This window comes from Salmo salar, chromosome ssa10 (assembly GCF_905237065.1).
Source record: "Salmo salar chromosome ssa10, Ssal_v3.1, whole genome shotgun sequence".
NCBI classification, from domain to species: Eukaryota; Metazoa; Chordata; class Actinopteri; order Salmoniformes; family Salmonidae; genus Salmo; species Salmo salar.
In genome coordinates, this window is record NC_059451.1 from 10,525,875 (window position 1) to 10,552,899 (window position 27,025).

Consider the following 27,025-nt stretch of genomic DNA (forward strand, 5'->3'; position numbering starts at 1 on the left):
AAACGGGGTGTGTACTTGCATTTCTTGAACATTTGATCTTCCACGTTAGCTGGCTTAATAAAATATACATCTAGTAAGTGATGCTAACCCAGACTAGGGTTTAGGGTTAGATGTCACAGCTGCAGAGCTGTTAGAGTTCAACTGAGAATAGTATGATGCAAAGTCCTCGTTTAAAAATGTCAGAATAGATTGTCAAGAATTTCATAGAATACTCAGGGGTGAAAGTAAGCCGGTACGCCGTACCGGTAAAATGTGAGCCTATCATAATATTTAAAACAAATATGGCAAGACATCTGCAGGCTATTATACCATCATTGTGGTATACTCTCCAAAATGTGGTGCTGTTTGACGTGAACACAAAACATTTGCCAAGGCAGAGATGACTGGCCGGGACCGAGACGCCCACGGACAGATCAATCAATGTAGAATACAAATCGCTGAATGTCCTTACACGTTTTGGTGTTTTAATAGACCTCTCTTTCCATTCATCAAATGGCGGGTACAAAGTGCACCGTTTTAGAATCTGTTATTATTTTGGAGTGGACAAACGTGTTGCACAGAACCTTATTTTTGAAGTGATTTATTTGACAATCAGATGGAGACATGCCTGGTTGTGGCCATCCCACAAAAAGGTAATACATTTTTACAGTTAAATGACATCTCCATTATTAGGCCCATCATTTAATTAAATCTACTTTCATCCGGTATAAATCTACTTTTATCCGAGAACACTCATCAGCGCATAACTGGCCAATCAAAACCTTACATGTACAGTATTTGGGACATCTCAGACAGAACCTTTAGAGTCAAATTAATTATTATCTCCCACTGTTCCTATGACTTCCGAAACTGTAAAATAATGGATGAATTGTTCAGTCATGTAAGTAGTCAGATTAAGGTTACTGCATACATAGACCCTAGTCTACCTTTCAACCCCAGTCCTCTGGTAACAAGATGATGTCCTGGCTGGGTGGGCTGCTGGTTGACTGATTAGATCATCAGACTTTTATGGAAATGCCAAAGCACAATTTTGTTTCAGCTTGGATTCCAATGGGAGTCAAAGCCGAGAGGAGAGTGGGAGGGAGAATGCAGTTCACGTCAGGCTAGAGGGACCTCTGGGTCCACGAGGCTCCAAAATGGGGTCAGGCCTGCAGAGTGAAAGACGACAATCGAGCATGTCCAATAATGGGAGCGTGACGCTTGGAGCCTAGCGCTTCAGCGTACGTAAGCTACAGAGGCAAGGCGTAAAGCGGCTGGTTATCCGGCTTTAGTAGATAGTGGGAGATAAGGGAATGTTGGTGGGGCGGTTCAACAGGGGAGGTAACTAGCAAGCATTGATGTTTAAACGACAGTCAGCTAGGGCGGGAGGAGCCAGCACCACCTGGCCCTCCCTTGCCCACGTCATTGTGGCCAGTGGCATAAGTGTGTCAGCTGGTGGGGTTGACAGGGTGCAGCAGCTGAGGACGGCTGAGCGACAGGCAGGGGCAGCCCACGGTAAACTAACCCCCCTGCAGGAGGGGAGTAGGCCAGGTCGGGCATGTGGCACTTTGGATTTAGCACGGTTACTAACTGCATATACAAATAAATGAGCTAAATTTAGAGTTGCACTGCAGTAAAGGACTGGGGGCCTCGACTTTGGACATGGGAAGATGTCCATTTAGGCAAAATAGTGTGGGACCAGTGTAGGGCTACTGCCATATAACTAAATAAAAACATTAACAGCATGATACGATAACATACAATTTCCCCTAACAGTTGCACCCAGCCAGTGCGCAAAAACGACTACAATACTTGGAGCAGATCAAGATTTTCTTGAGAAGGATGTGATTATTAAAACATTATTATTATTATTATTATTAGATTTAAGAGTATTCCATTTCAAACTCGTTTTCAATTAACTACACTGATATTTGAAACGCCACCAGGTTGCGATTAGAAAGGGGAAATGTAGAGTCTTGTCCTACTCTTCAGGAATCCTGGGTACAAACAGACTACTGAGAGAGAAAGGTGACTGTACTGTAAATAAGCCATCAGGAGATTGAGTTTAAGGGGAACTCCCCATGATGATAGACGAGTCCATTTTAGGACAGTACAAGTATCAGGCTTACCTAGGAACACTTTTCCGTTTCTTCTTCTGGGGATGGCACCCCCTGCGGCACCTGTAGCTTTCTGTGGGAAACACAAGTCAACAGGTAGAAATGATATTCATGGATCAAGTTATATGTCTTAATATCTCAAAGCAAGCCATGAAACATCCCCGTCATTTTCCCCAAAAATTATTAACGACAAATAAGAATACCAAAACTGTTTTGGTAAATGTAATGTTGGTTTATCAACACTAATACAACAGTCTAGTGTTGGCTGAGAAACTGTCAATTATAACAGTATCAGCCATAGAAATCCACACATGGATAAATCAATCAATATGAAACCAAGGGCTTTTTACAATCAATAGAGTAGAGTCAGTAGAGTGTCAACATTTCAAGTCGCTAGCTAAGGCTACAAGCCCATTCATTGTGATCTGACCGGGTCCTTCTGATCCAAATCGGGTTCAGGTGGATGCCCATCGATTGCGCAATAGGGCAGGGAGGCGGCCGCGTCGAACAGACAGGAAGAATGCAGACGCACTCTGGGACCAACTGGCCACACGGGAAAACAGCAGACCCAGGAGAAGGCGCAATGCGGCCAGCTGTTTCTGGACAGATCCAGGCATGGAAATAGAATCACTTGCAGGGGGGCTTATCTGGGGTCAATTAGAACCAAGAGGAAACGGTAACAGCTAAGGTTGTCGTTTACAACTGAACCTCCAATTTCTCCTACTGCGATCGATTCTAAATAGAGACCAGCATTCTGACCTCGTTGATCTGTTGCTGTAAGATGGAGGAAAGAACTACATGGCTATATCCATTTGTCAGGAAAACAGAAAAGTGAGTGATATTAAGTGATCATTTAAGTGATTGTAATATATAAACTCTTATTGGTTACTTACACATGGTTAGCAGATGTTAATGTGAGTGTAGCAAAATGCTTGTGCTTCTAGTTCTCACCGTGCAGTAATATCTAACAAGTAATCTAACAATTTCACAACAACTACCTTATACACACACACAAGTGTAAAGGAATGAATAAGAATATGCACATATAAATATATGGATGAGCGATGGCCGTAAGGCATAGGCTTAGGCAAGATGCAGCAGATGGTATAGAGTACAGTATATACATATGAGATGAGTAATGTAGGGTATGTAAACATTATATAAAGTGGCATTGTTTAAAGTGACACGTTTATTACATCCAATTTTGTATTATTAAAGTGGCTAGAGATTTGAGTCAGTATGTTGGCAGCAGCCACTCAATGTTAGTGATGGCCGTTTAACCTGACGGCCTTGAGCGGGTTGCTAGCAATAAAATAAGCATTGCGTATTTTTTTTATTTTGAAGGTTGTATCAGGATCTGATGTAGATCCAAATGTTTGTAGCATAACAACAATAACGGATTGTAGAGTGCAGGCTTGAGGCTTCCTTCTCCCACGCCAACTACACAATTCTAACTTATTACTACTACATAGGCCTATGCAAAGTGCAGATGACTCAAAGATTATTCACTGAAAGCATTTCTCAGGAGGCAGTTTAAATTGACGAGGATTATCAGTGACAGTCTCAATGAAAATCAATGGAGGGAAAGAACATTACCAAACGGGCCAAAATAAGGAAGAGGGATGGCACACACTTGCACGCAGAGGCTTACATACAATGATCCATCACTGACTAATCTGAAATCACACCAGAAATGGTGAGGTTACAGTGTGCCCATCTCTGCAGTTCTTCATGTCAGAATACAACACAACACAAGGCACGCACGAAGCAGACCACTGTATTGGTTGAACCTAACAAATCTGAAGATAGGGGACTTCCAAATGAATAAGTACATAGGACCCAAAAAAATATTTGTTTAAAACAAAATGCCAACTTCATAATCTCCAGGGTCACCACAACGTCAACATATGTGAAGGTTTATATGTTTTGTAGATGATGTCAGATTTTAACCAATTATAAGTAGGCAACGGTTAGTAAAGTACCAGATAATGTCAAAAGTGTTTAAGGATGATGTCATTGGAACACACTTTTCTTCCTCTATCTTTTTGACTCGAAAACATAGAAACGTGCTGTTTTCACATACGTTGATGTTAGGGTGGTGCTGGAGATGAAGATGCCATTTTTGTAAATGTCTCTTTAAAATCCTCTAGAAAGCTTACAAGCCAGCCTCTTATCAGTTCAATAGATATTTTCATTCAATGGTTTTTGCCAAAACTGAACACAAAGGTGCAGTACGTACTGTTTGCACTGTAAGTGTAGACCAATATAGAATTAAGCACATGGTATGACCCCTTACCTCTTTGACATGACGTTTGAGATGCATGTAAACGCTCTGTCCGGTTTTACGGTAATGTCTCTCCACATGTTCTCTGCCAAAGCCCAGGAATGTGTTCATACACACATACAAGCCTCCCTCAGACTCCTGTGGACAAAAACATCATGTGGTGAATAAAACACACACACACACACACACACACACACACACACACGGTGAATAACATGCAAAACACACGCAGTCTAGTGTTGTCAGCCACTAGAGTGTGGCTGACAACTGTTGGCTCAAAGTAACAAAAATCTGGAAAAAGTCAAGGGGTCTGAATACTATCCGGATGCACTGTATGCTCAATTTTTTTTTTTTATTATATTATTTTACACTTAATCAAATCAACATTTTATTGGTTACAAACACATTGTTAGCATATGTTATTGCGAGTGTAGCGAAATGCTTGTGCTTCTAGTTCCACAACAACTACCTAATACACACTAATCTAAAAGGGATGAAATAAGAATATGTACATATAAATATGGATGAGCAATGACCGAGCGGCATTGGCGAGGTGCAATAGATGTATAAAATACAGTATATACATATGGGATGAGTAATATAACATGTAAATATTATTAAATTGGCATTAATGAAATGACTAGTGATTCATTTGTTAGAGTGGCCAATGATTTCAAGACTGTATGTAGGCAGCAGCCTCACTGTGTTAGTGATGGCTGTTTAACAGTCTGATGGCCTTGAGATTGAAAAATAGTTTCTGTCTCTCGGTCCCAGTGTTGATGCACCTGTACTGACCTCGCCTTCTGGATGGTAGCGGGGTGAACAGGCAGTGGCTCGGGTGATTGTTGTCCATGATGATATTTTTGGCATTCCTGTGACATCAGTTGCTGTAGGTGTCCTGGAGGGCAGGTAGTTTGCCTCCCCCCGGTGATGCGCTGTGCAGACCGCACCACCCTCTGGACAGCCCTGTGGTTGTCATACCAGGCGGTGATACAGCACCACAAGATGCTCTCAATTGCGCATCTGTAAAATTTGTGAGGGTTTTAGGTGACAAGCCAAATTTCTTCAGCCTCCTGAGGTTGAAGAGGCACTGTTGTGCCTTCAACTCAATGTCTGTGTGGGTGGACAATTTCAGTTTGTCCGTGATGTGTACGCCGAGGAACATACATTTCCACCTTGTCCACTGCTATCCTGTTGATGTGGATAGGGGGATGCTCCCTCTGCTGTTTCCTGAAGGCCACAATCATCTCCTTTGTTTTGTTGACGCTGAGTGAGTGAGAGGTCGTTTTCCTGACACCACACCAAGTGCCCTCACCTCCTCCCTATAGGCTGTCTCGTCGTTGCTGATCAAGCCTACTACTGTTGTGTTGTCTGCAAACTTGATGATCGAGATGGAGGCGTGCATGGTCACACAGTCATGGTGAACAGGGAGTACAGGAGGAGACCCCAGTGTTGAGGATCAGCGAAATGGAGATGTTTCCTACCTTCACCACCAGGGGGCGGCCCTTCAGGAAGTCCAGGACCCAATCGCACAGGGCGGGGTTGAGACCCAGGGCCTTATGATGAGCTTGGAGTGTACTATGGTGTTTAATGCTGAGCTGTAGTTAATGAACAGCATTCTTACATAGGTATTCCTCTTGTCCAGATGGGATAGGGCAGTGTGATGGCGATTGCATCGTCTGTGGACCTAGTGGGGCGGTATGCAAATTGCAGTGGGTCTAGGGTGACAGGTAAGGTGGAGGTAATATGATCCTTGACTAGTCTCTCAAAGCACTTCATGACAGAAGTGAGTGCTACAAACGACAGTCATTCAGTTCAGTTACCTTTGACTTCTTGGGTACAGGAACAATGGTGGCCATCTTGAAGGATGTGAGGACAGCAGACTGGGATAGGGAGAGATTGAATATATCCAGAAACATCAGCCAGCTGGCCTGCACATGCTCTGAGAACACGGCTAGGGATGCAGCCTTGCGAGGGTTGACACGTTAAATGTCTTACTCACATCGGCCACGGAGAAGGAGAGCCCACAGTCCTTGGTAGTGGGCCGTGTCGGTGGCACAGTGTTGTTCTCAAAGCGGGTAAAGAAGGTGTTTAGTTTGTCTGGAAGCAAGACGTCGGTGTCCGTGACGAGGCTGATTTTCTTTTTGTAGTCCGTGATTGTCTGTGGACTCTGCCACATACGTCTCGTGTCTGAGCCGCCGTTGAATTGCGACTCCACTTTGTCCCTATACTGACATTTCGCTTGTTTGATTGCCTTGCGGAGGGAATAACTACACTGTTTGTATTCAAACATATTCCCGGTCATCTTTCTATGGTTAAATGCGGTGGTTCACACTTTCAGTTTTGCGCGAATGCCACCATCTATCCACGGTTTCTGGATAATTGCTCAGAGAAATAGATTTTGTTTAACAATAATATTGTTTTTTCAATTAGGTAATGGTAAAAATTATTGACACCCCTTTTTTCAATACCTTTCAAAACCTCACCTTGCGAGGATAACGGCACTAAGCCAGATCCTTGATATCCTTAGTCTGTGCTTATGGGATGCCCTCTTCAATTCAAACCACAGGTTTTCAATGGGTTTCAAATCTGGAGACTGAGATGGCCATTGCAAAATGTTGATTTTGTGGCCAATGAACCATTTATTTGTGGGTTTTGATGTGTGCTTGGGGTTTTTGCCTTGCTGGAAGATCCACTTGTGGCCAAGTTTCAGCCTCCTGGCAGAAACAACCAGGTTTTGGGCAAAAATATCCTGATCTTCTGTTGAATCTGACAATTAATCTGGATGGTTGTACAGTCGTCTCAAATAAAAATGTGAAAGACCTCGGCGGTACTCTGGACCCTGATCTCTCTTTTGAAGAACATATCAAGACTGTTTCAAGGACAGCTTTTTTCCATCTACGTAACATTGCAAAAATCAGAAACTTTCTGTCCAAAAATTACGCAGAAAAATGTATCCATGCCTTTGTTACTTCTAGGTTGGACTACTGCAATGTTCTACTTTCCGGCTACCCGGATAAAGCACTAAATAAACTTCAGTTAGTGCTAAATACGGCTGCTAGAATCCTGACTAGAACCAAAAAATTTGATCATATTACTCCAGTGCTAGCCTCCCTACACTGGCTTCCTGTTAAGGCAAGGGCTGATTTCAAGGTTTTACTGCTAACCTACAAAGCATTACATGGGCTTGCTCCTACCTATCTTTCCGATTTGGTCCTGCCGTACATACCTACACGTACACTACGGTCACAAGACGCGGGCCTCCTAATTGTTCCTAGAATTTCTAAGCAAACAGCTGGAGGCAGGGCTTTCTCCTATAGAGCTCCATTTTTATGGAATAGTCTGCCTACCCATGTGAGAGATGCAGACTCAGTCTCAACCTTTAAGTCTTTACTGAAGACACATCTCTTCAGTAGGTCCTATGATTAAGTGTAATCTGGCCCAGGGGTGTGAAGGTGAACGGAAAGGCTGGAGCAACGAACCGCCCTTGCTGTCTCTGCCTGGCCGGTTTCCCCTCTTTCCACTGGGATTCTCTGCCTCTACCCCTATCACGGGGGCTGAGTCACTGGCTTACTGGTGTTCTTCCATGCGGTAAGTGGGAGGGGTGCGTCACTTGAGTGGGTTGAGTCACTGGCGTGGTCTTCCTGTCTGGGTTGGTGCCCCCCCTTGGGCTGTGCCGTGGCGGAGATCTTTGTGGGCTATACTTGGCCTTGTCCGGGATGGTATGTTGGTGGTTGGAGATATCCCTCCAGTGGTGTGGAGGCTGTGCTTTGGTAAAGTGGGTGGGGTTATATCCTACCTGTTTGGCCCTGTCCGGGGGTTTCATCGGATGGGGCCACAGTGTCTCCTGACCCCTCCTGTCTCAGCCTCCAGTATTTATGCTGCAGTAGTTTATGTGTCGGGGGGCTAGGGTCAGTCTGTCACATCTGGAGTATTTCTCTTGTCTTTTCCGGTGTCCTGTGTGAATTTAAATATGCTCTCTCTAATTCTCTCTTTCTTTCTCTCTCTCGGAGGACCTGAGCCCTAGGACCATGCCTCAGGACTACCTGGCTTGATGACTCCTTGCTGTCCCCAGTTCACCTGGCCGTGCTGCTGCTCCAGTTCCAACTGTTCTGCCTGCAGCTATGGAACCCTGACCTGTTCACCGGACGTGCTACCTGTCCCAGACCTGTTGTCTCAGACCCGCTGGAACCCTGACCTATTTACCGGACGTGCTACCTGTCCCAGACCTGCTGTTTTCAACTCTCTAGAGACAGCAGGAGCGGTAGAAATACTCTCAAAGATCGGCTATGAAAAAGCCAACTGACTTGTTGCAACCTCGACAACTACTATGATTATTATTATTTGACAATGCTGGTCATTTATGAACATTTGAACATCTAGGCCATGTGCTGTTATAATCTCCACCCGGCACAGCCAGAAGAGGACTGGCCACCCCTCATAGCCTGGTTCCTCTCTAGGTTTCTTCCTAGGTTTTGGCCTTTCTAGGGAGTTTTTCCTAGCCACCGTGCTTCTACACCTGCATTGCTTGCTGTTTGGGGTTTTAGGCTGGGTTTCTGTACAGCACTTTGAGATATCAGCTGATGTAAGAAGGGCTATATAAATAAATTTGATTTGATTTGATACTGGGGAAAGTTCATGATGCCCTTGCCCCATAACATCAAAGATCCACCAACATATTTTACGGTAGGTTCAATTCAATGCCAAACCCATTACTGGTGTTAGAGGCCAGAGAGCTCTCTTTTCATGTAATCTGACCAAAACACCGGTTCTAAGCCAAGTGCCAATGCCGTTTAGCAAACTCCAGGCATTTACATTTGTTGGATGAAATGAAAATAGACCTCTTTGGCCATGCACACCAGTGGTGGATTTGGTGTCAAAATTTGAACACATGAGCAGAAAAGAAGGTATTGAAAACACAGGTGTCAATAATTTTGACCCTTATCTTTGAGAATTTTTTTTTTACTTGATAAACAAAATCTTTTCTCTGAGCAATTGTATAACATTTCCCATTTTTTTGTGTATATAATATAGCTCAGTATTTGTATCCTTTATTTTTGCTCATCTTTATAAAGGGTGTCAATAATTTAAGTGTCAATCATTTCAGACCCCACTGCCATAACAATGTCAATTCCAAATAGGTGGTTCAAAAATCTGCATTTCTCTCAGTTTTTACTGATATTTTCTTATATTGATGTTGTTTCATCAAGGTGTAAAAACATTTGGGGTCAATGCGCAAAGGATGTCAAATTTTCAAGGATATTGGGATTTGTCAGCAGGGTTGTGTCAATAAAATGTCAGGCAATTTACATATAGGCTAGGGCAGGCCTAAATCAAGTGTTTTTGTATTCAGGACTTTATTTTCTGAAATACGCCTAGAACATGGTTTCATGTTCGAAACAGTGTAACTCCAGTGTGGCTTTGCAGACCGTGAAAATAGTTCAACTTTATTGAACTAGGCAAGTCAGTTACGAACAAATTCTTATTTTCAATGACGGCCTAGGAACAGTGGGTTAACTGCCTTGTTCAGGGGCAGAATGACCGATTTTTACCTTGTCAGCTCGGGGATTCGAGCTTGCAACCTTTCGGTTACTAGTCCAACGCTCTAACCACTAGGCTACCTGCCAGCCCTAACTGCCTACCACCAGCAAAATTCCTTGCTCAACTTCAATGCAGAGGCCTACAAGAGCCTCATTTCCACACAACGATGGAGGCTTTTAAGGTTTAACAAAAATATATTCACACAAATAACCATGTCTGATGATTCAAACAGAGTTATTCCGCTGCTCTATGATCGCTACATACTTCAGTCTGAGACTGCCATCATTGAGTCGTTTGTGGTGATGTCAAAATGTGGAGTGTTGTACAAAACAAAGTCATCAATTGGCTCATATCTCTAACCAAAAAATAAATAAAAGACACCTGCTTGTCGAACATCTCATTACAAAATCATGGGCATTAATACGGAGTTGGTCCCACCTTTGCTGCTATAACAGTCTACACTCTTCTGGGAAGGCTTTCCACTAGATGTTGGAACATTATTGTGGGGACTTGCTTCCATTCAGCCACAAGAACATTAGTGAGGTTTGGCACTGATGTTGGGAGATTAGGCCTGGCTCGCAGTCAGCATTCCAATTCATCCCAAAGGTGTTTGACGGGGTTGAGGTCAGGGCTCTCTGCAGGCCAGTCGTTGTTCTTCCACACCGATCTCGACAAACCATTTTTGTACGAACCTCGTTTTGTGCACAGGGGCATTGTCATGCTGAAACAGTAAAGGACCTTCCCCAAACTGTTGCCACAAAGTTGGAAGCACAGAATCATCTACAATGTCATTGTATGCTGTAGCATTAAGATTTCCCTTCACTGGAACTAAGAGGCCTAGCCCTAACCATGAAAACAGCCCCAGACAATTATTCCTCCTACACCAAACTTTACAGTTATCACTATGCATTGGGGCAAGTAGCGTTCTCCTGGTTTCCACCAAACCCAGATTCATCCATCAGACTGCCAGATGGTGAAGCGTGATTCATCACTGCAGAGAACACATTGCCACTGTTCCAGAGTCCAGTGGCTGCCGCTTGGCATTGCGCATGGTGATCTTAGGCTTGTGTGTGGCTGCTCAGCCAGGCAAACCCATTTCATGAAGCTCCCGACGAACAGTTATTGTGCCGACGTTGTGTCCCTAGGCAGTTTGGAACTCGGTAGTGAGTGTTGCAACCGAGGACAGACGATTTTTACGTGCTACGCGCTTCAGCACTCGGAGGTCCCGTTCTGTGAGCTTGTGTGGCCTAGCACTTTGAAGCTGAGCCATTGTCGCACATAGACGTTTCCATTTCACAATTGCAGCACTTACAGTTGACCAGGGAAGCTCTAGCAGGGCAGAAATTTGACGAACTGACTTGTTGGACGTCCTATGGACGTCCTAACATCCTATGACGTTGCCACGTTGTCAGCAACGGGTGTGGCTGAAATAGCCGAATCCACTCATTTGAAGGGGTATCCACATATTCATTTTGAAAATGCCGGTTTACCCAGATGTGATTTGGCTTTGGGCCAAACCATCAGTTTCTGGGACTAATAATGGTTAAAATGTGTTGGCATTCTACAAATTGTCAGGGAGGTACTCAGATCCAGTCTTGTTACAGAGAAGAAACTAACTTCTGTGGGCGTGGCATAGTGTTTGGCAGGAGCAAGGAGTTTGGATAGCAGGGCAACAAATAACCCTCCATACTAACCTATATCTGTACTTGGGAGTATAGGCCCCCATAAAACTCTCTGCGACATACCTTAAAGTAGCTCGACACACGAGCTTCAAGCACAGGGATAAAAATAACCAACCCAAGTCTCCAGTCTGACATGATGAACTCCAGACAGATGAGTCACATTCAAAATGGCAATTCTCATTAATAAAATGTTTCGTAGCAAAAAACTTCTGAATAATTACTCCAAAAAGCCAAACACTTGGGAGCCACAAGCTTCAGCGTTAAAAAGTCTGTAATAACGTGCATGTGTTTCAGTTAATCGGTCTTGTGAAGTAAGTAGCCCAACATGGATCTATTATTCCTTTTACGTCCGACTAATGGATTAAGCCAGCAACACACTAGTATCCCCCATGGGCCGACTCGTACATAAAACATCCTCCATTCAAGGCTGTAAAGTTGTCAGTTGCCTTAACTCGATTGAATGGCTCGTCGGTGTACCAAAAATAAAAAAGGGAAGATATGTGTACCATCTTAATAAAACAATTTTACACCACCATTTTCAGATTTTCGGCCAACTTCCGGATGTTGCACATCGCATTAGTGTTGTTTAGTGGTTAGCGCGTTGGGCCAGTAACCGAAAGGTTGCTGAATCAAATCCCCGAGCTGACAAGGTAAAAATCTGTCATTTTGCCCATGAGCAAGGCAGTTAATCGACTGTTCCACAGGGGCCTAAGACATGGATGTCGATTATGGCAGCCCCTGCACCCCTCTCTCATTCAGAGGGGTTGGGTTAAATGCCGAAGACACATTTCAGTTGAAATGCATTGTTGTACAAGTGACTAGGTATCCCCCTTCCCCTTACCCCTGGCTTAATGTGCACCGCAACCTCATGAAGTAGCATTAGCAACCCTAGCAAGGTGGTAGAAAATTGTTTCCCCGTTTTTTATGTATTTGATGCCATTCCACTTATACCGCTCCAGCAATTACCATGAGCCCATCCTCCCCAAATAAGGTGTCACCAACCTCCTGTGGAGCCCGTCCATGGGGGACCCAAATGTATTACAAGCTACACTGACTGCTCCACACCTAGAGATAAGACATCAGGAAGAACTGCCCTCAAGAGGTATTGGCGCTACTCATGAAGTGGCAGATGACAAGTCACCCACATTGAAATAAATGGATGGACCACAATTTCTATGAACTATTTTCTCTAACACAAAACCGTGAGCAATAACTCCCATATCAATATAACGTTATTCTAGTGATTTTACGTGTGTGACTTTGAAATAGCGCCTTTTCAACAAAGGAAATCCCATTCCACGGGATGTAAACATAATTATTTATTTTTGGTAGACTTGCGCTCAAGTTCAAGAGAATGGTGGTCATAGAACTCCCAGGTCCATACACAAAACAGCGTTAGCTAATTCACGTGTGTTAGCGCAGTTTACAAGACAGCCTGGAACACACAAACACACCATAATATTGGGAGACTTACGGGCGAATCGTAGGAAAAGGCACATTCAACCTTGAAAACCCTGTCTCCTGTTCTGGGAACTCTGATGGTGGGCATATAAGGGACCAGCAGCTCTCCTAGATCTGCAGCCATCTTCCCATTCCTACTTCTCGCACTACAATGCTCCGGGAGTCATTAGAGCAGGCTGTCAGAGGAGAGATCCTATTTTTAAATCATTCGGTCTCGACATTCTTCCAGCGACGGGGGATATGACGCTGAAAACATAACGGGGGAACTCATTAATAAAAAACACCAAAAAGGTCTTGACAGGTGCGAGGGCTACCAAATTGCGTGTGTAATAAAGAATTGTATCGCTCTATTTACCATGACGCGCACCTGAACGGTGTAACTCGAGCGGTCACACAAATGGCTACACCACCAATGTTTTCTCTGACTATTCTATTTTCAAATGTTAATAGGCTACACATTCCACCTCTTGGCTTTTGTGCCGTAGGCTACATGTCACATAAATTCGGCCAATTTAAGAGTTACTATTTTTGCCCAAATGCTGAAGTCCATATAGGATGCTTAAGATACTTGAGGCAATACTTTATACTATCTAAGATACTAGTTAACAGTATTACTTTAATAAGACTAAAGAATACTGTAAACAGGTGTGGTTCTTTTTGTCATAATCAGAACAAGAAATACACTACATACTTTAAGGAAGGGCAAACTGTTTATTTGACCACACTGACACACTGACTTTTCAGAGTTGCTACTAAGTACATAAGCGCCGAAATAAAGTTGTTACATACATTTGAGAGCATGAATCTGTTGTTATTTTTGTACCACAATTCTGCATCATATCAATATGTGTACACACAGTTTTACTCTAGTCTGTTACCTTTCATTTAATTTCACCCAAACTTCTGTAATCAGTCCAAGTTAGCACCTCAATAGTCCCAAGTGGCTTCCCTCATCTGCATTGATATGAAAGTGGACAAGTAAAGCTAATATACTGTGAGTATCAATCTTTATGTTGCTTTCACTCAGACTGTTTCCATGACAGTACAGAATGAAGGAGGGAGCAATGTCATCACAGCACTGTCATCTAGTGGACATTCATGGGTTATGACAAAGACACCACTCTTAGGTTTGACAATAGAATAAAGGAATCACAGCAAAAGTAACAGCAACTGCTGCTTTTAACGACCTGTCGGGAACGTTATAATTACATCACAACATGCCACTGCTGCCAAATGGGAGAAATACTAAAAAGAAAGTCGTGCACCAATGCAAGAGAATGGGTCGTTCAGTACGTACCATTGTAAAACATTTAGCCAAATGAACGTGCCCCTGCTAAACAACATTGTAATTGTGAAGCCCATTAGGATAAAATATTAGATGTCTAAAGATGGAAAACAGCATTTCAATGTATACTTTACAGACAGATACTTTATTTTAGTCATGAAGAAAATAATATACAAACAGTGATCCTGATCGCCGGTGGTGTAAAGTACTTAAGTAAAAATACTTTAAAGTAGTACTTAAGTAGTTTTGGGGGGTATCTGTACTTTACTTTACTATGTATATTTTGGACAACATTTACTTTTACTTCACAACATTCCTAAAGAAAATACTGTTCTTTTTACTCCATACATTTTCCCTGATATCCAAAAGTACTAGTTACATTTTAATAATTAGCAGGACATGAAAATGGTCCAATTCACACACTTATCAAGAGAACATCCCTGGTCATCCCTACAGCCTCTGATCTGGTGGACTCACTAAACACAGATGCTTCATTTGTAAATTTTGTCTCAGTGTTGGAGTGTGCCCCTGGCTATCCATAAATTAAGAAAATGGTGCAGTCTGGTTTGCTTAATATAAGGAATTTGAAATTATTTACTTTTGATTCTTAAGTATATATTAGCAATTACATTTACTTTTCATACTTAAGTATATTTAAAACCACACTTTTAGACTTTTACTCAAGTAGTATTTTACTATGTGACTTTCACTTTTACTTGGGTCATTTTCTATTAAGGTATCTTTACTTTTACTCAAGTATGACAATTGAGTACTTTTTCCACCACTGCTGATCACTGACAGTTTACACTGGGTGGTGGGACTGGTTGGTTTAATTTTCAGGCGTTGATTTAATGCTCTAGTCGACCAGATTCTTGTCCAGTGTCTCAATCTGGAACCAGGGTCCATCTCCCTTCATTCTCATCTGCTTACGCACCTCTAACTGTTGCAGTCTGCAGATACAAAAACATAGGATTTGTTGGCAAATTAATGTGTACAGATTAAAGATTTATATTGTCGACGTTGTCTGTTTTCTTTTATATTATCCTTCTGTTTTGCTCACACAAAAAAGAAGGAATGCAAGTTACGTTTTTATTTGTCATATGTACAGGATACACACAGTATACACCGTCCAATCAATCAAATGCATACATGCAAATGTATTCTCAACAATGCAACAATAAAAAATAATAAAACATAAAGCACCGTTTCAAGTAGATGTCCTGGATGGGTGGGAGCACGGTCTCAGTGATGTACTGGGCCGTCTTTACCACCCGCTGGAGGGCCTTGCAATCATGGACGGAGCAATTCCAGTACCAGGCTGTGATGCAACCGATCAGGATGCTCTCGTTGGTGCAGCGGTAATATTTTGAAAGGACTCGGGGTGGCCTGCCCGAATTTCTTCATCCGCCTTAGAAAGTAGAGACGCTGTTGTGGCCTCTTAACAAGAGTTGTGGTGTTGTTGGTCCAGGTTAAGTCCTCTGTGATGTGGATGCAAAGGAACTTAAAACTGATGACTGTCTACTGCAGTCCCATTGATGTGAACAGGGGCATGTTCTATCCTGTGCTTCCTGAAGTCAACAATCAACTCCTTTGTTTTGCTGACGTTGAGGGAGAGGTTGTTGTCCTGACACCACAATGCCAGTTCACGTACCTCCTCCCTATAGACTGGCTTGTCATTGTTGGCACTATGTTCACTGTGTGACACTCACCTCATCTCACCCTTCTCAGACTCAATCTGAATAAGGGCCATCATTTTCTCATAGTCTTTCACTGGGGAGTCATAGAATGTCCGTGAGATCCACGTGGTGATAGGATGCTGCAAATATAGGGACAACAATAGGACTCAAAACCTACTTTGCCCAAATCTGATAGGTGATCCTCTGGAGATTGCTTACTATGTGAATAACTTTGTTTATAGATGATTTCCATTTAATTTTCTGATAAAACGATTAGTCACTTTTTCCAAATAAGACATGAACTGTGATAAGAGAAAACAACTGCGACAAAGGCCTCAAAGTACCTTGTAATAGTCTCAATGCTCAGGCTCATACCCTTCAGGAATCTCAGCCAGCTCAGCCTCACCTTAAAAAACAGAATAATATATTCAGTTTAATTTCTCATTTACCATGTTTCTCCATAAACATTAATAAAACGTGGCAGTGCTTGTATTGGAGTGCTGTCATTGTAATCCCTGTAACATATAAACATTAGAATATTTCTGTACATCAATGGAAACATCAACACAAACTTACCAACAAACACATTCACAGATGTGAATGACTGCAAAGACTGCAACAGGGATTCCAGTAACCAGGATATAGAATTTCTAGAAAGAAAAGTGGGGGGTAAATAAGATAGTAAACTCTGTGGTTCAGTGCTGGGGACAGTTGTCTGTAAACCAAACAATAGAGTTTATTTTGCAGTAGGCTAGTTCTAGTCTGAATAACTAGCTACTTACTAATAATTGCAGAAACCTCCTGTCATAGAAGCCAGTAGGCTTGATGACAAGCATCTGCTTCCCATGGCTTCCCCAGCGTTCTGCCACTGCAAAGCAAAGTTTTCAGGGATGTTAGGCATTGCAACACATTATTTATGTGGGAATCACCGTATTGTTGCACCAAATCAGGTACAGGTAACTGCCAAAATAAAGGAAACACCGACATAATGTGTTTTAATGGGGTGTTGGGCAACCACGAGCCAGAATAGCTTCAATGTACCTTGGCATAGATTCTACAAGTGTCTGGAACTCTATTGGCACAAAGCGACACCATTCTTCAACGAGATGTTCCATAATTTGGTGTTTTGTTGATGGTGGTGGAAAATGCTGTCTCAGGTGCCGCTTCAGAATCTCCCATAAGTGTTCAATTGGGTTGAGATCTGGTGACTGAGAGACCATGGCATATAGTAGACATTGTTTTCTAGTGTCACAAGAGAAAATTAAATTTGCCCTTATTAAACTCGCCAAATCATTTTCCATCAATGGATGTTGATTAAACTTGTTTGACTGCTATAATTAAGCAATAAGGCACAAGGGGGTATGGTATATGGCCAATATACCACGGCTAAGGGCTGTTCTTAAGCATGACGCAACACAGGGTGACTGGATACAGCCGTTAACCATGGTATCTTGGCCATATACCTCAAACCACCGGGGGGCCTTATTGCTATTATAAATTGGTTACCAACATAATTAGAACAGTAGAAAGTATTTTTTGGTCATACCCGTGGTGTATGGTCTGATATACTATGGTTTTCAGCCAATCAGCATTCAGGGCTCAAACCAGGTTTAGAATTGTAAATAAATCCTTTTTGCACATGTGCATAACTATAGATACATTCGACAGGAGAGTTCGAGTGAGGAACATTGGACAGATGATTTTGAAATCTCTGCGCAAGAAACACTTGGACGAACATCAAAAACTAACGTTAGGCAATTTTCTGGCAATTGTGCTGTTATTATGGCATATAAATTACAAATCAATCTCATAAATAGGCCATTTATAACAGTTTTTAGTCTTAACATCTGGCACATAATAACAGCACAGTTGCCAGAAAGTTACTTAACATTCGTTTTTTATGTTCATCCAAGTGTTTCTTGCTCAGAGAGTTCGAGATCCTCTGGCCAACTTTCATCACTCAAACTCTCCTGTCGGATTTATTTTATAGTTATGCACATGTGCAAAGGGGATTTATTTACAATTATAAACCTGGTTCGAGCCCTGAATACAGTCTGGTATACAGTCTGATATACCACGGCTGTCAGCCAATCAACATTCAGGGCTCGAACCAACCAGTTTATAACAGATCATATACCACAGGTATGACAAAAAAATACCATACCCCCTTGTGCCTTATTGCTTTTAATCATAACAGTCAAACAAGTTTAATCGACATCCATTCACGGAAAATTATTTGGCGAGTTTAATAAAAGCTAATTATCTCTTCTCTTGCGACATATAATTATTATTATTATTTTGAGAAAACCCAAATTTAGCTTCTAATGTCATTACAAGTTACTATGATATTCCTTCTTAATTGGCTCGATAAGGTAATGTAAAAAGGTTTTATTGCATAAATATGGCAAATCTGTTGCTATAAATAAAAAAATGTGGGCCAGTTTTCAGTCCTTCTGCCCGGGTTATGAATAGTCATTGGACTATTAATTTTAGCTAGACCTGGCAATCCTGTGAAACATGCAGATACCTAATCAAGCTCAGTGCCATGTCACCATGCACCTCTCAAATGTTGTAACAATGCGGAGGGCTCCGTATATAGCTCCACGTGGACATGATAGGTTGACGGTAGGTGGGGGCGGGAGGTCCTGTATAAACATAAACTCATTTTCTTGACTACAGCTCTGCAAAGGCGTCACTACATACCGTAGTTCGATTCCTGACTGTATCACAACCGGCCGTGAGTGGGGGTCCCATTGAGCAGCGCGCAATTGTCGCAACGTCGTCCGGGCAAAAAGTATGTTCGCTCTGACTTCTGCGGAGGCCGCATCGCAGTAAATGCTGTACTGCGACGGCAGATTGACCATGCAAAGCCTTTTAATAATGTGCAGACCGAGGGCTCTTAACAAAACTCCCCCATACAGAATACGCCTTCGTCCAATGATTTATGTGTAACGTTAATGTATGGAACTGAGAGTCATGATCAAGGACTAGTCTAGTTAATGAGTTCCACGCGCGAGTCATGTAAACTATGGAGAAAAAAAATCTGTAAAATGAGACGTGTATGTTGTTATTTGCAGCGGCAAGAGACACTTGAAAGTAGGATGGCCAACTAGCAATTTGTGACAGCAGGAAGCTAGCCAGCCACAGTACTAGGCACAAGGTCACAACAATACATTGCAAAAGAAAATAAGGTAATTGTAGACTCGGCAAGCGTTAAATAGCCTTTTACCTTGATCTGTGCATACTGCAGTTCTGCTGAGCAAGTTCACCGCATAATTCCCCTATTTTAGAGGATTTAGCCTAGCAGCAGACCAAAGAACACTCACGCCCAGCATCGCTGCTGCGGCCAGGCAGACCGTTCTGTGATAGGTCCGTGACTACAGTGTGAAGCCAAAACAGCCATATTTGCGAAGGGAAACAAATATGCGAATAAGAGTTTAACAAAGTAAAGATTTTATGTTAACGTTTCATTTCTACTATGTAGATTTTTTTATTATTTTTTTTACTTTTGTTCATGATTCAAAATACCAAAAGTGTTTCTAATGAGTTTTTGTTGAATGTATTTTTTGTGAAGCATTCTGGGTAGGGAATTATAGCAAAGATGGCGGCGACCTCAGCAGGACGCGTTTTGACACTTTGCAGACAGTTTCAAATCTCTTTTAGGATTTCTACATCGTTAGCCGCCCAACCGTCTGCTCTCACTTTGACCAAATCTCAGTCTTATCCTTATAGGTAAGAATCTAATACCGAATAGAACCGTAACGTTAGTTCGTTAGCTTCAGAACCCTAGTAACTAACCTTTCATAATCATGGCACAGAGAAATAATTAAATGGCGACTGGCGAGGATGCTGCTGAATAGATTTACCATTCAGTACCTGAATCTGCTTTGTTCTCCTCTTTGTTAGGTTAACGTTTCCACTTTTGAGCTCAAATTGGCACTGTCATGTGGGCCTTGTTGGACAGTGTCGGCCTCTGCACACTACCATCAGCAGAAGAGGACTTGAGGAGTTTTTCGACATACCTGAAAACTGGGGGGAAACAACAGTGAAGTCAGGTAAGACTTTTTGCTAGTATATCGACAGATCACCACAGCAACGTTTTTTTAATGATTTCCTTCTAAGGGACTGGTAAGTAGCTGAGTAACATTTATTATTTTAATGATTTAATTGTAGGAGCACCATGGACTGCCAAGCAACTAAGGACAAAAAGTAATGAAGACTTACATAAGCTCTGGCAAGTAGTAAAGGTTGACATTGAATGAAGACCACTGACCTCCAGAATGAATGTCCATAAACTAAATGGTGAAAATCTTGTTTTCACTGTTCTCACAGGTATGTGCTCTTGAAAGAGAAGAACATGCTGCTTACCATTGAGCAGGAGTCCAAAAGGCAAAGAATTCAGATGCCAAGTCCAGAGCGCCTAAAGAAGGTAAATATGACATAGACCTATGTTTTCTGACCAGGTTCATTAATATTGAACATTGAGATATTCCTAGTAGAGCACATTCATTTAGTGACCGTCTACACCAGTCCACACACACAAATTGAGACAACCCTTATCTCTTCAGATCGAAAGGTCCATGAAGAGACTAGACACAGTGGTGAAGGAGAGAGAAGACGCCCTCCGCCTGCTTCAGACAGGCCAGGAGAGAGCAAGACCCGGGGCCTGGAGAAAGGACGTCTTTGGACGGGTCTACTGGTACGGAGCTTCCATACACAATACACCACTATGATACATAGAAGTATCTCCTTCCACAATAACCAAATGTTGCTTTTACCTTACTGGCCTTATTTCCCATTCAATTTGTAAGCAAATGTTCAAAATGTAGCATGTTAGCCTGGCCTAGATTGAGTGAAGTGTTGTTGAACCGTCTTTGGAAAACTATCGGGGAGAGGAATTACCTGTTCGAAGCAAACAAAGGCAGTTTCCTTAAAATATTCATATTCAAATGGTAAGATTGATTGTCATTGCTAACTCTGATCTTAAATGTTTTTCTAGGTACCGGTTTAGAGAGCATGCGCTTCCTTGGTACATGAACAAGAGATACAAACGCAAACGTTTCTACACACCCTTATTTGTCACCCCCCACATAAGGTAAGGAACATCGTTCATGCATTAGTTTATAACTGTACAATATGAGTACCTCCAAGCAGAGCACTTAACCATATCACATCTTGCATAACACCTTCACAAGGGCAAATGCAATCATCTGTTGTCACAAGTTGTCTTTCTTTTTTCCAGGCTTCGTCTAGAGAAACACCTCCGTGCTAAGACCAGATTACAGAACAAAGAGAGAGAAAAACAAACCGCACTCCAGGAGAAGTTTCCCCAAATGAAGGCCCAGTCATCATGAGACCTTCATTGACCAAGAAACATCATTCTCCTGCAATTCACATTGGAGCATGTGACTGTATCCCCTGTCTTTTTGCATAAACATGTCTGTCATCAGCTTTTATGTAATGTACTTTTTCATGTTGGTAAACTGGCATTTGTCTTCCTCTGTATCATGATGCCTTGATTATGGTTATTCCTATTAAAGTGATGTACACACACTGTTTGTGTCATATTTTAAACCACAGAATTCAAAATATGTCCTTGAACATAACTAAAATTATTTAAGTCAAAAGATTGCTCCAACAATAAATTGTAGGTAAATAAATATTCTGATATACCAGCAATTGTCACTGCAGGTATTCTGAACATTATTGTCTATGGTGAACAGGATTGTTTTCAACATTTTTGGACTGCTCAGACAAGTGTGGCAAAAACGAATTATGAAAGTGAACATTGTCTAACATCAAAGTTTGAGGTGTACACCTTCAACGCTTGTTATCGACATTACGCCAAGACAGATCTTGAACTTCCGTTCCAGGAATGGTCAATGGTGAAACCGCTATAAGCCAGTGATATAGAAACATATTAGAATAGGTATGTTATGGATTTCTTATGAATATAATTGAATGTATAAAATGTATTTAACAGGGACAAATAACCAGCTGGCTTTGTGATGTCACAAATGTAGCTGATGATGTAATAAAAATACATTTAAATGTGTGTGTAACACGGTAGTCCATTTGATCTGGAAATAATGACCACAACTAAATCAAATAAAAGTTTATTTGTCACGTGCACCGAATACAACAGGTGTAGACCTTACAGTGAAATGCTTACTTACAGGCTCTAACCAACAGTGCAAAAAAGGTATTAGGTGAACAATAGGTAAGTGAAGAAATAAAAACAACAGTGAAAAATAACAGTAGCGAGGCTATATACAGGCACTGGTTAGTTGGGCTGATTGAGGTAGTATGTACATGTAGATATGGTTAAAGTGACTATGCATATATGATAAACAGAGAGTTTACCCTCTGTAGTGCCTTGCGGTCGGAGGCCAAGCAATTGCCGTACCAGGCAGTGATGCAACCAGTCATTATGCTCTCGATGTTGCAGCTATAGAACCTTTTGAGGATCTGAGGACCCATGCCAAATCTTTTTAGTTTCCTGAGGAGGAATAGGCTTTTTCGTGCCCTCTTCACGACTGTCTTGGTGTGTTTGGACCATTCTAGTTTGTTGGTGATGTGGACACCAAGGAACTTGAAGCTCACAACCAGCTCCACTACAGCCCCATCGATGAGAATGGGGGCGTGCTCGGTCCTCCTTTTCCTGTAGTCCACAATCATCAACTTAGTCTTGGTTACGTTGAGGGATAGGTTGTTATTCTGCCACCACCCGGCCAGGTCTCTGACCTCCTCCCTATAGGCTGTCCCGTTGTTGTCGGTGATCAGGCCTACCACTGTTGTGTTGTCTGCAAACTTAATGATAGTATTGGAGTCGTGCCTGGCCATGCAGTCGTAAGTGAACAGGGAGTAAAGGAGGGGACTGAGCACGCACCCCTGAGGGGCTCCAGTGTTGAGGATCAGCGTTGTGGATGTGTTGCTACCTACCCTCAACACCTGGGGGTGGCCTGTCAGGAAGTCCAAGATCCAGTTGCAGAGGGAGGTGTTTAGTCCCAGGATCCTTAGCTTAGTGATGAGCTTTGAGGGTACTATGGTGTTGAACGCTGAGCTGTAGTCAATGAATAGCATTCTCACATAGGTGTTCCTTTTGTCCAGGTGGGAAAGGGCGGTGTGGAGTGCAATAGAGATTGCATCATCTGTGGATCTGTTTGGGCGGTATGCAAATTGGAGTGGGTCTAGGTTTCTGGGATAATGGTGTTGATGTGAGCCATTACCAGCCTTTCAAAGCACTTCATGGCTATGGACGTGAGTGCTACGGGTCTGTAGTCATTTAGGCAGGTTGCCTTCATGTTCTTGGTCACAGGGACTATGGTGGTCTGCTTGAAACATGTTGGTATTACAGACTCAATCAGGGACATGTCGAAAATGTCAGTGAAGACATCTGCCAGTTGGTCAGCACATGCCCGGAGCACACGTCCTGGTAATCCATCTGGGCTGCAGCCTTGTGAATGTTGACCTGTTTAAAGGTCTTACTCACGTTGGTTACGGAGAGCGTGATCACACAGTTGTCCGGAACAGCTGATGCTCTCATGCATGCCTCAGTGTTGCTTGCCTCGAAGCGAGCATAGAAGTGATTTAGCTCGTCTGCTAGGCTCGTGTCACTGGGCAGCTCGCGGCTGTGCTTCCCTTTGTAGTCCGTAATAGTTTGCAAGCCCTTCCACATAAGACCAGCGTCGGAGCCGGTGTTGTACTATTCAATTTTAGCCCTGTATTGACGCTTTGCCTGTTTGATGGTTCATCTGAGGGCATAGCAGGATTTCTTATAAGCTTCCAGGTTAGAGTCCCGCACCTTGAAAGCTGCAGCTCTACCCTTTAGCTCAGTGCAAATGTTGCCTGTAATCCATGGCTTCTGGTTGGGGTATGTGCATACAGTCACTGTGGGGACGAGGTCCTCGATGCACTTATTGATAAAGCCAGTGGCTGATGTGGTGTACTCCTCAATGCCATCGGAAGAATCCCGGAACATGTTCCAGTCTGTGATAGCAAAGCAGTCCTGTAGTTTAGCATCTGCTTCACCTGACCAGAACTACTGATGAAAAAGGAAAACAATAAGGTATGGAATAATGTATTTGAATGCTATTATTTATATAGTTGTTATTTCTATAGCCCTGCAGCTTCTTTTGAAGGAGATAGGCAAGGGATATTTTGCTTTGGTTTTGCTTTGGTTAATATTTAAAGTGAACGAAAACATGATCATGCTAACTGAAAAGTGGGCCACATGCATATTAGTCAAATAGTAGGCATAGGCCTACAACTTCTACATTTGGATTTGGGTCTACTTCATTTTTTCCATAAGGATTTGATTCTTGGCTTCTGATTTGGGGTGACGTATGCATTTACGTTTTAGTCATTAAGCAGACACTCTTATCCAGAGCAACTTACAATTAGTGCATTCATCTTAAGATAGCTAGGCGAGACAACAACACATCACAAAAGTACATTTTCCCTCAACAAGGTAATGTTATTTATCAGCAAAGTCAGTGCTAGAAGGAAAAGACAAGGGCCTTTTGGGGGGGAGAGGGGGGTGTCGGGGTGCCTTGAGAGTTGTTTACTATCCAAAGAGTTAGGGTTTCAGACGTTTTTTGGAAGATGGGCAGGGACTACTCTGTCCTGACTTTAGGGGGAAGCTTGTTCCACCACTGCTGTCATCCTTACCTCCAAGCATTTATTCAAGCTAGGTAATCTTTGGATGCCGACAGCAGTCACACCATTTTAAGACATAGCTTGGATTGTAGCCTACAAAAGCCTATTCCTGCTCTTTTCCCACAATCCATCAAACACATTTTGATTTGAATGTCATTGAGAAAACAGAGAACTGTCAAAGATTTTTTTTCTCACAAACATCCTTTCTGAATTTAAAAGTAATCCTTGACGTACTCATCTTGTTTTTCAAAAGTATCTGTAGTCTGATTACAATATTTTTGCTGGTAACGTAACCGATTACAGTTAACGTTTTTTTGTAATCCGTTATTTCCCAACCCTGCCCATGTACCATAGGAGGCGTGCATGTGCTTTGCAGACATACAGTACCTAGGTTCTAGACTGGCATATTTGGGCCAAAAAACATTAGATCCTGGTGAAAGCAGAGATTACAAAAGGCTCTATATCAGGGTTTCCCAAACTATGTCTACACTCATAAGGTGTATTTTTATTTTTATTTTATTTTATTAATCTTTATTTAACCAGGTAGGCTAGTTGAGAACAAGTTCTCATTTACAACTGCGACCTGGCCAAGATAAAGCAAAGCAGTGCGACAAAAACAACAACACAGAGTTACACATGGAATAAACAAGCGTACAGTCAATAACACAATAGAAAAAAAAGAGCCTATATACAGTGTGTGCAAATGGCATGAGGAGGTTTTTTTGCAATTCGTTCCAGGTGTATTGCTGCCACCTACTGTACGGGATCGTAAAAAATACCACAAAAAATACCACAAAAACTAAATATGTTTTGGATTAACAAATGAATACTAATTACCAAAAACAAAAACACTAACCAAATTCATGCAACTACCCTGAATTTCAAACGAAAGCAAAAAACGATACTATTCAGAGCCTGTTCTTTGTGATGGAAGTTTGGTGGTGGTGTGTTTCAATGCTAAACAGCATGAGAAGACACTCAAACTCAAGCAGGTATATAAACTTGTTGATAGTAGCATGCTGGATCAAACTGCACGACAGTGGGTGATGGGAGTTATTACAGGAGTTCCAGAAATGATTAACATGAAAGAAATAAAGGACCACTTTAAGGGAGGCAAAGCGCCTCCAGATGACCATTGCATTGCTATAACTCATATGTTTGGGCATGTGGCGGCAGTGTGTAAAGGCAATAGGAGAAGTGTGGGGGAAAACATCCATATGGGGAATTTGGAGACGGTCCAGTTAAAGTGCTATAACTGTGGGGGTTGCGGCATATGGGGGTTGTTCAGTGATGAAAAGACAGTTTGGAAGTGCAGCAGGTGAGGAATGAGTGAAAAATCGCGTATGCAGAGGCAGTGAAGGGCACCTAGAAGAGCAGGTATTCCAGGGCAGATCGGGATTCAGGTTTGGCGTGATGTAGTGACAGCAGCAATCAATTGCACAGAAAAATTACAATCGAAGACTAAGAAGATACAGATCATAGTGGAGGAGGCAGTGAGGTATCTTGGGATCACAGGATTGACATGGGAAATTGTACAGGATGACCTCAATAAGATTGAGAATCAGTCCAGCCAGGAATCATGTATTGGTTCATTTTCATAATGGTATTAATCCTTCAATGGAATGCCAGAAGTTTGATGGCTAATGGGTAAGAGTTCAGACAGTTTCATGAGGAGTTACCAGCCAAACCTGATATGTTATTGTCTCCAGGAGACATGGCTTAAACCTACTGTAGATTTTACAAGGTTATGTTGCAGTCCGTAGAGCTAGGGTGGCAGGGGGAGGAGGAGGGTGTGCTACCATTATGAAGCCGGGGATCCCATATAGGTGTTAAGAAGAGGGAGATAAACGGGAGTATGTAGTGGTAGAGGTGTGGTTTGGAGGGGGGAATATGGTAATAGTCAACTTTTACAACCTGTGTAAGAGAATAGAGTTGATGGCCCTTGGGAATCTAGAAAGTCAAGATAGGACCTAAGCTCTGGGGAGTCTGATGTAAATGGACAAGGAACTACTGGATGAGAAAGGTCTTGTGAGTCTTAATGACGGCCAAGGAACCAGGATTGACCTAGTAACTGGAGATGAATCTGCTCTGGATCTTACTTTGATCTCAAGTTGAATGGCAGGCAGATGTAGTTGGGAGGTTTTGGAGGAATCTGCAGGGGGTACGGATCATTATCCTATCAGGTGTACTGTCGGATTGAGGGTGGAAGATTCAGTAGGAAATGGATTGAGAAGATGTATATTTTGGAAAGTGGAGTGGGGTCAGTTTCAGGAGTTGTGTGAACAGGAGCTGTCTCGGGTTGATCTCAATTCAGATATGGAAACAGTGATTGATGGTGTAAG

At 42.4% G+C, this 27,025-nt stretch overlaps 2 protein-coding genes and 1 pseudogene across 4 annotated transcripts in view; 1 reads left to right on the forward strand and 2 right to left on the reverse strand.

Annotated features, from left to right (window-relative positions):
- The window catches only part of LOC106613496 (ubiquitin carboxyl-terminal hydrolase 13), a 58,381-nt gene extending 45,013 nt beyond the window's left edge, over nucleotides 1-13,368 (reverse strand). For all 3 annotated transcript variants that reach the window (XM_014215786.2, XM_014215785.2, XM_014215784.2), the window contains exons 1-3: nucleotides 13,078-13,368; nucleotides 4,393-4,518; nucleotides 2,109-2,169 (exon numbers count right to left, since the gene is read on the reverse strand). In XM_014215786.2, the coding sequence (XP_014071261.2) occupies nucleotides 2,109-2,169; nucleotides 4,393-4,518; nucleotides 13,078-13,188 (298 nt within the window). In that variant the 5' untranslated portion in view covers nucleotides 13,189-13,368. The remainder of the gene's footprint in view (nucleotides 1-2,108; nucleotides 2,170-4,392; nucleotides 4,519-13,077) is intronic.
- Nucleotides 13,369-13,755: 387 nt separating this feature from the next.
- Nucleotides 13,756-19,493, reverse strand: LOC106613498 (NADH dehydrogenase [ubiquinone] 1 beta subcomplex subunit 5, mitochondrial-like; annotated as a pseudogene).
- Nucleotides 19,494-19,591: 98 nt separating this feature from the next.
- mrpl47 (mitochondrial ribosomal protein L47) lies at nucleotides 19,592-21,578 on the forward strand. Its single transcript, XM_014215787.2, has 7 exons — nucleotides 19,592-19,757; nucleotides 19,932-20,080; nucleotides 20,199-20,259; nucleotides 20,358-20,454; nucleotides 20,594-20,724; nucleotides 21,025-21,120; nucleotides 21,268-21,578. The coding sequence occupies exons 1-7, from the start codon at nucleotides 19,627-19,629 to the stop codon at nucleotides 21,377-21,379; spliced, it is 777 nt and encodes a 258-aa protein (XP_014071262.1). The 5' UTR covers nucleotides 19,592-19,626; the 3' UTR covers nucleotides 21,380-21,578.
- The last annotated feature ends 5,447 nt before the right edge of the window (nucleotides 21,579-27,025 follow it).

Excerpts from the sequence above, each read along its gene's own strand:
- mrpl47 (XM_014215787.2), top strand. The coding sequence starts at position 19,627 with ATGGCGGCGACCTCAGCAGGACGCGTTTTGACACTTTGCAGACAGTTT. Across the intron at positions 20,081-20,198 it reads GGAAACAACAGTGAAGTCAG|GAGCACCATGGACTGCCAAG; the intron begins GTAAGACTTTTT and ends ATTTAATTGTAG. Across the intron at positions 20,260-20,357 it reads GAAGACTTACATAAGCTCTG|GTATGTGCTCTTGAAAGAGA; the intron begins GCAAGTAGTAAA and ends CTGTTCTCACAG.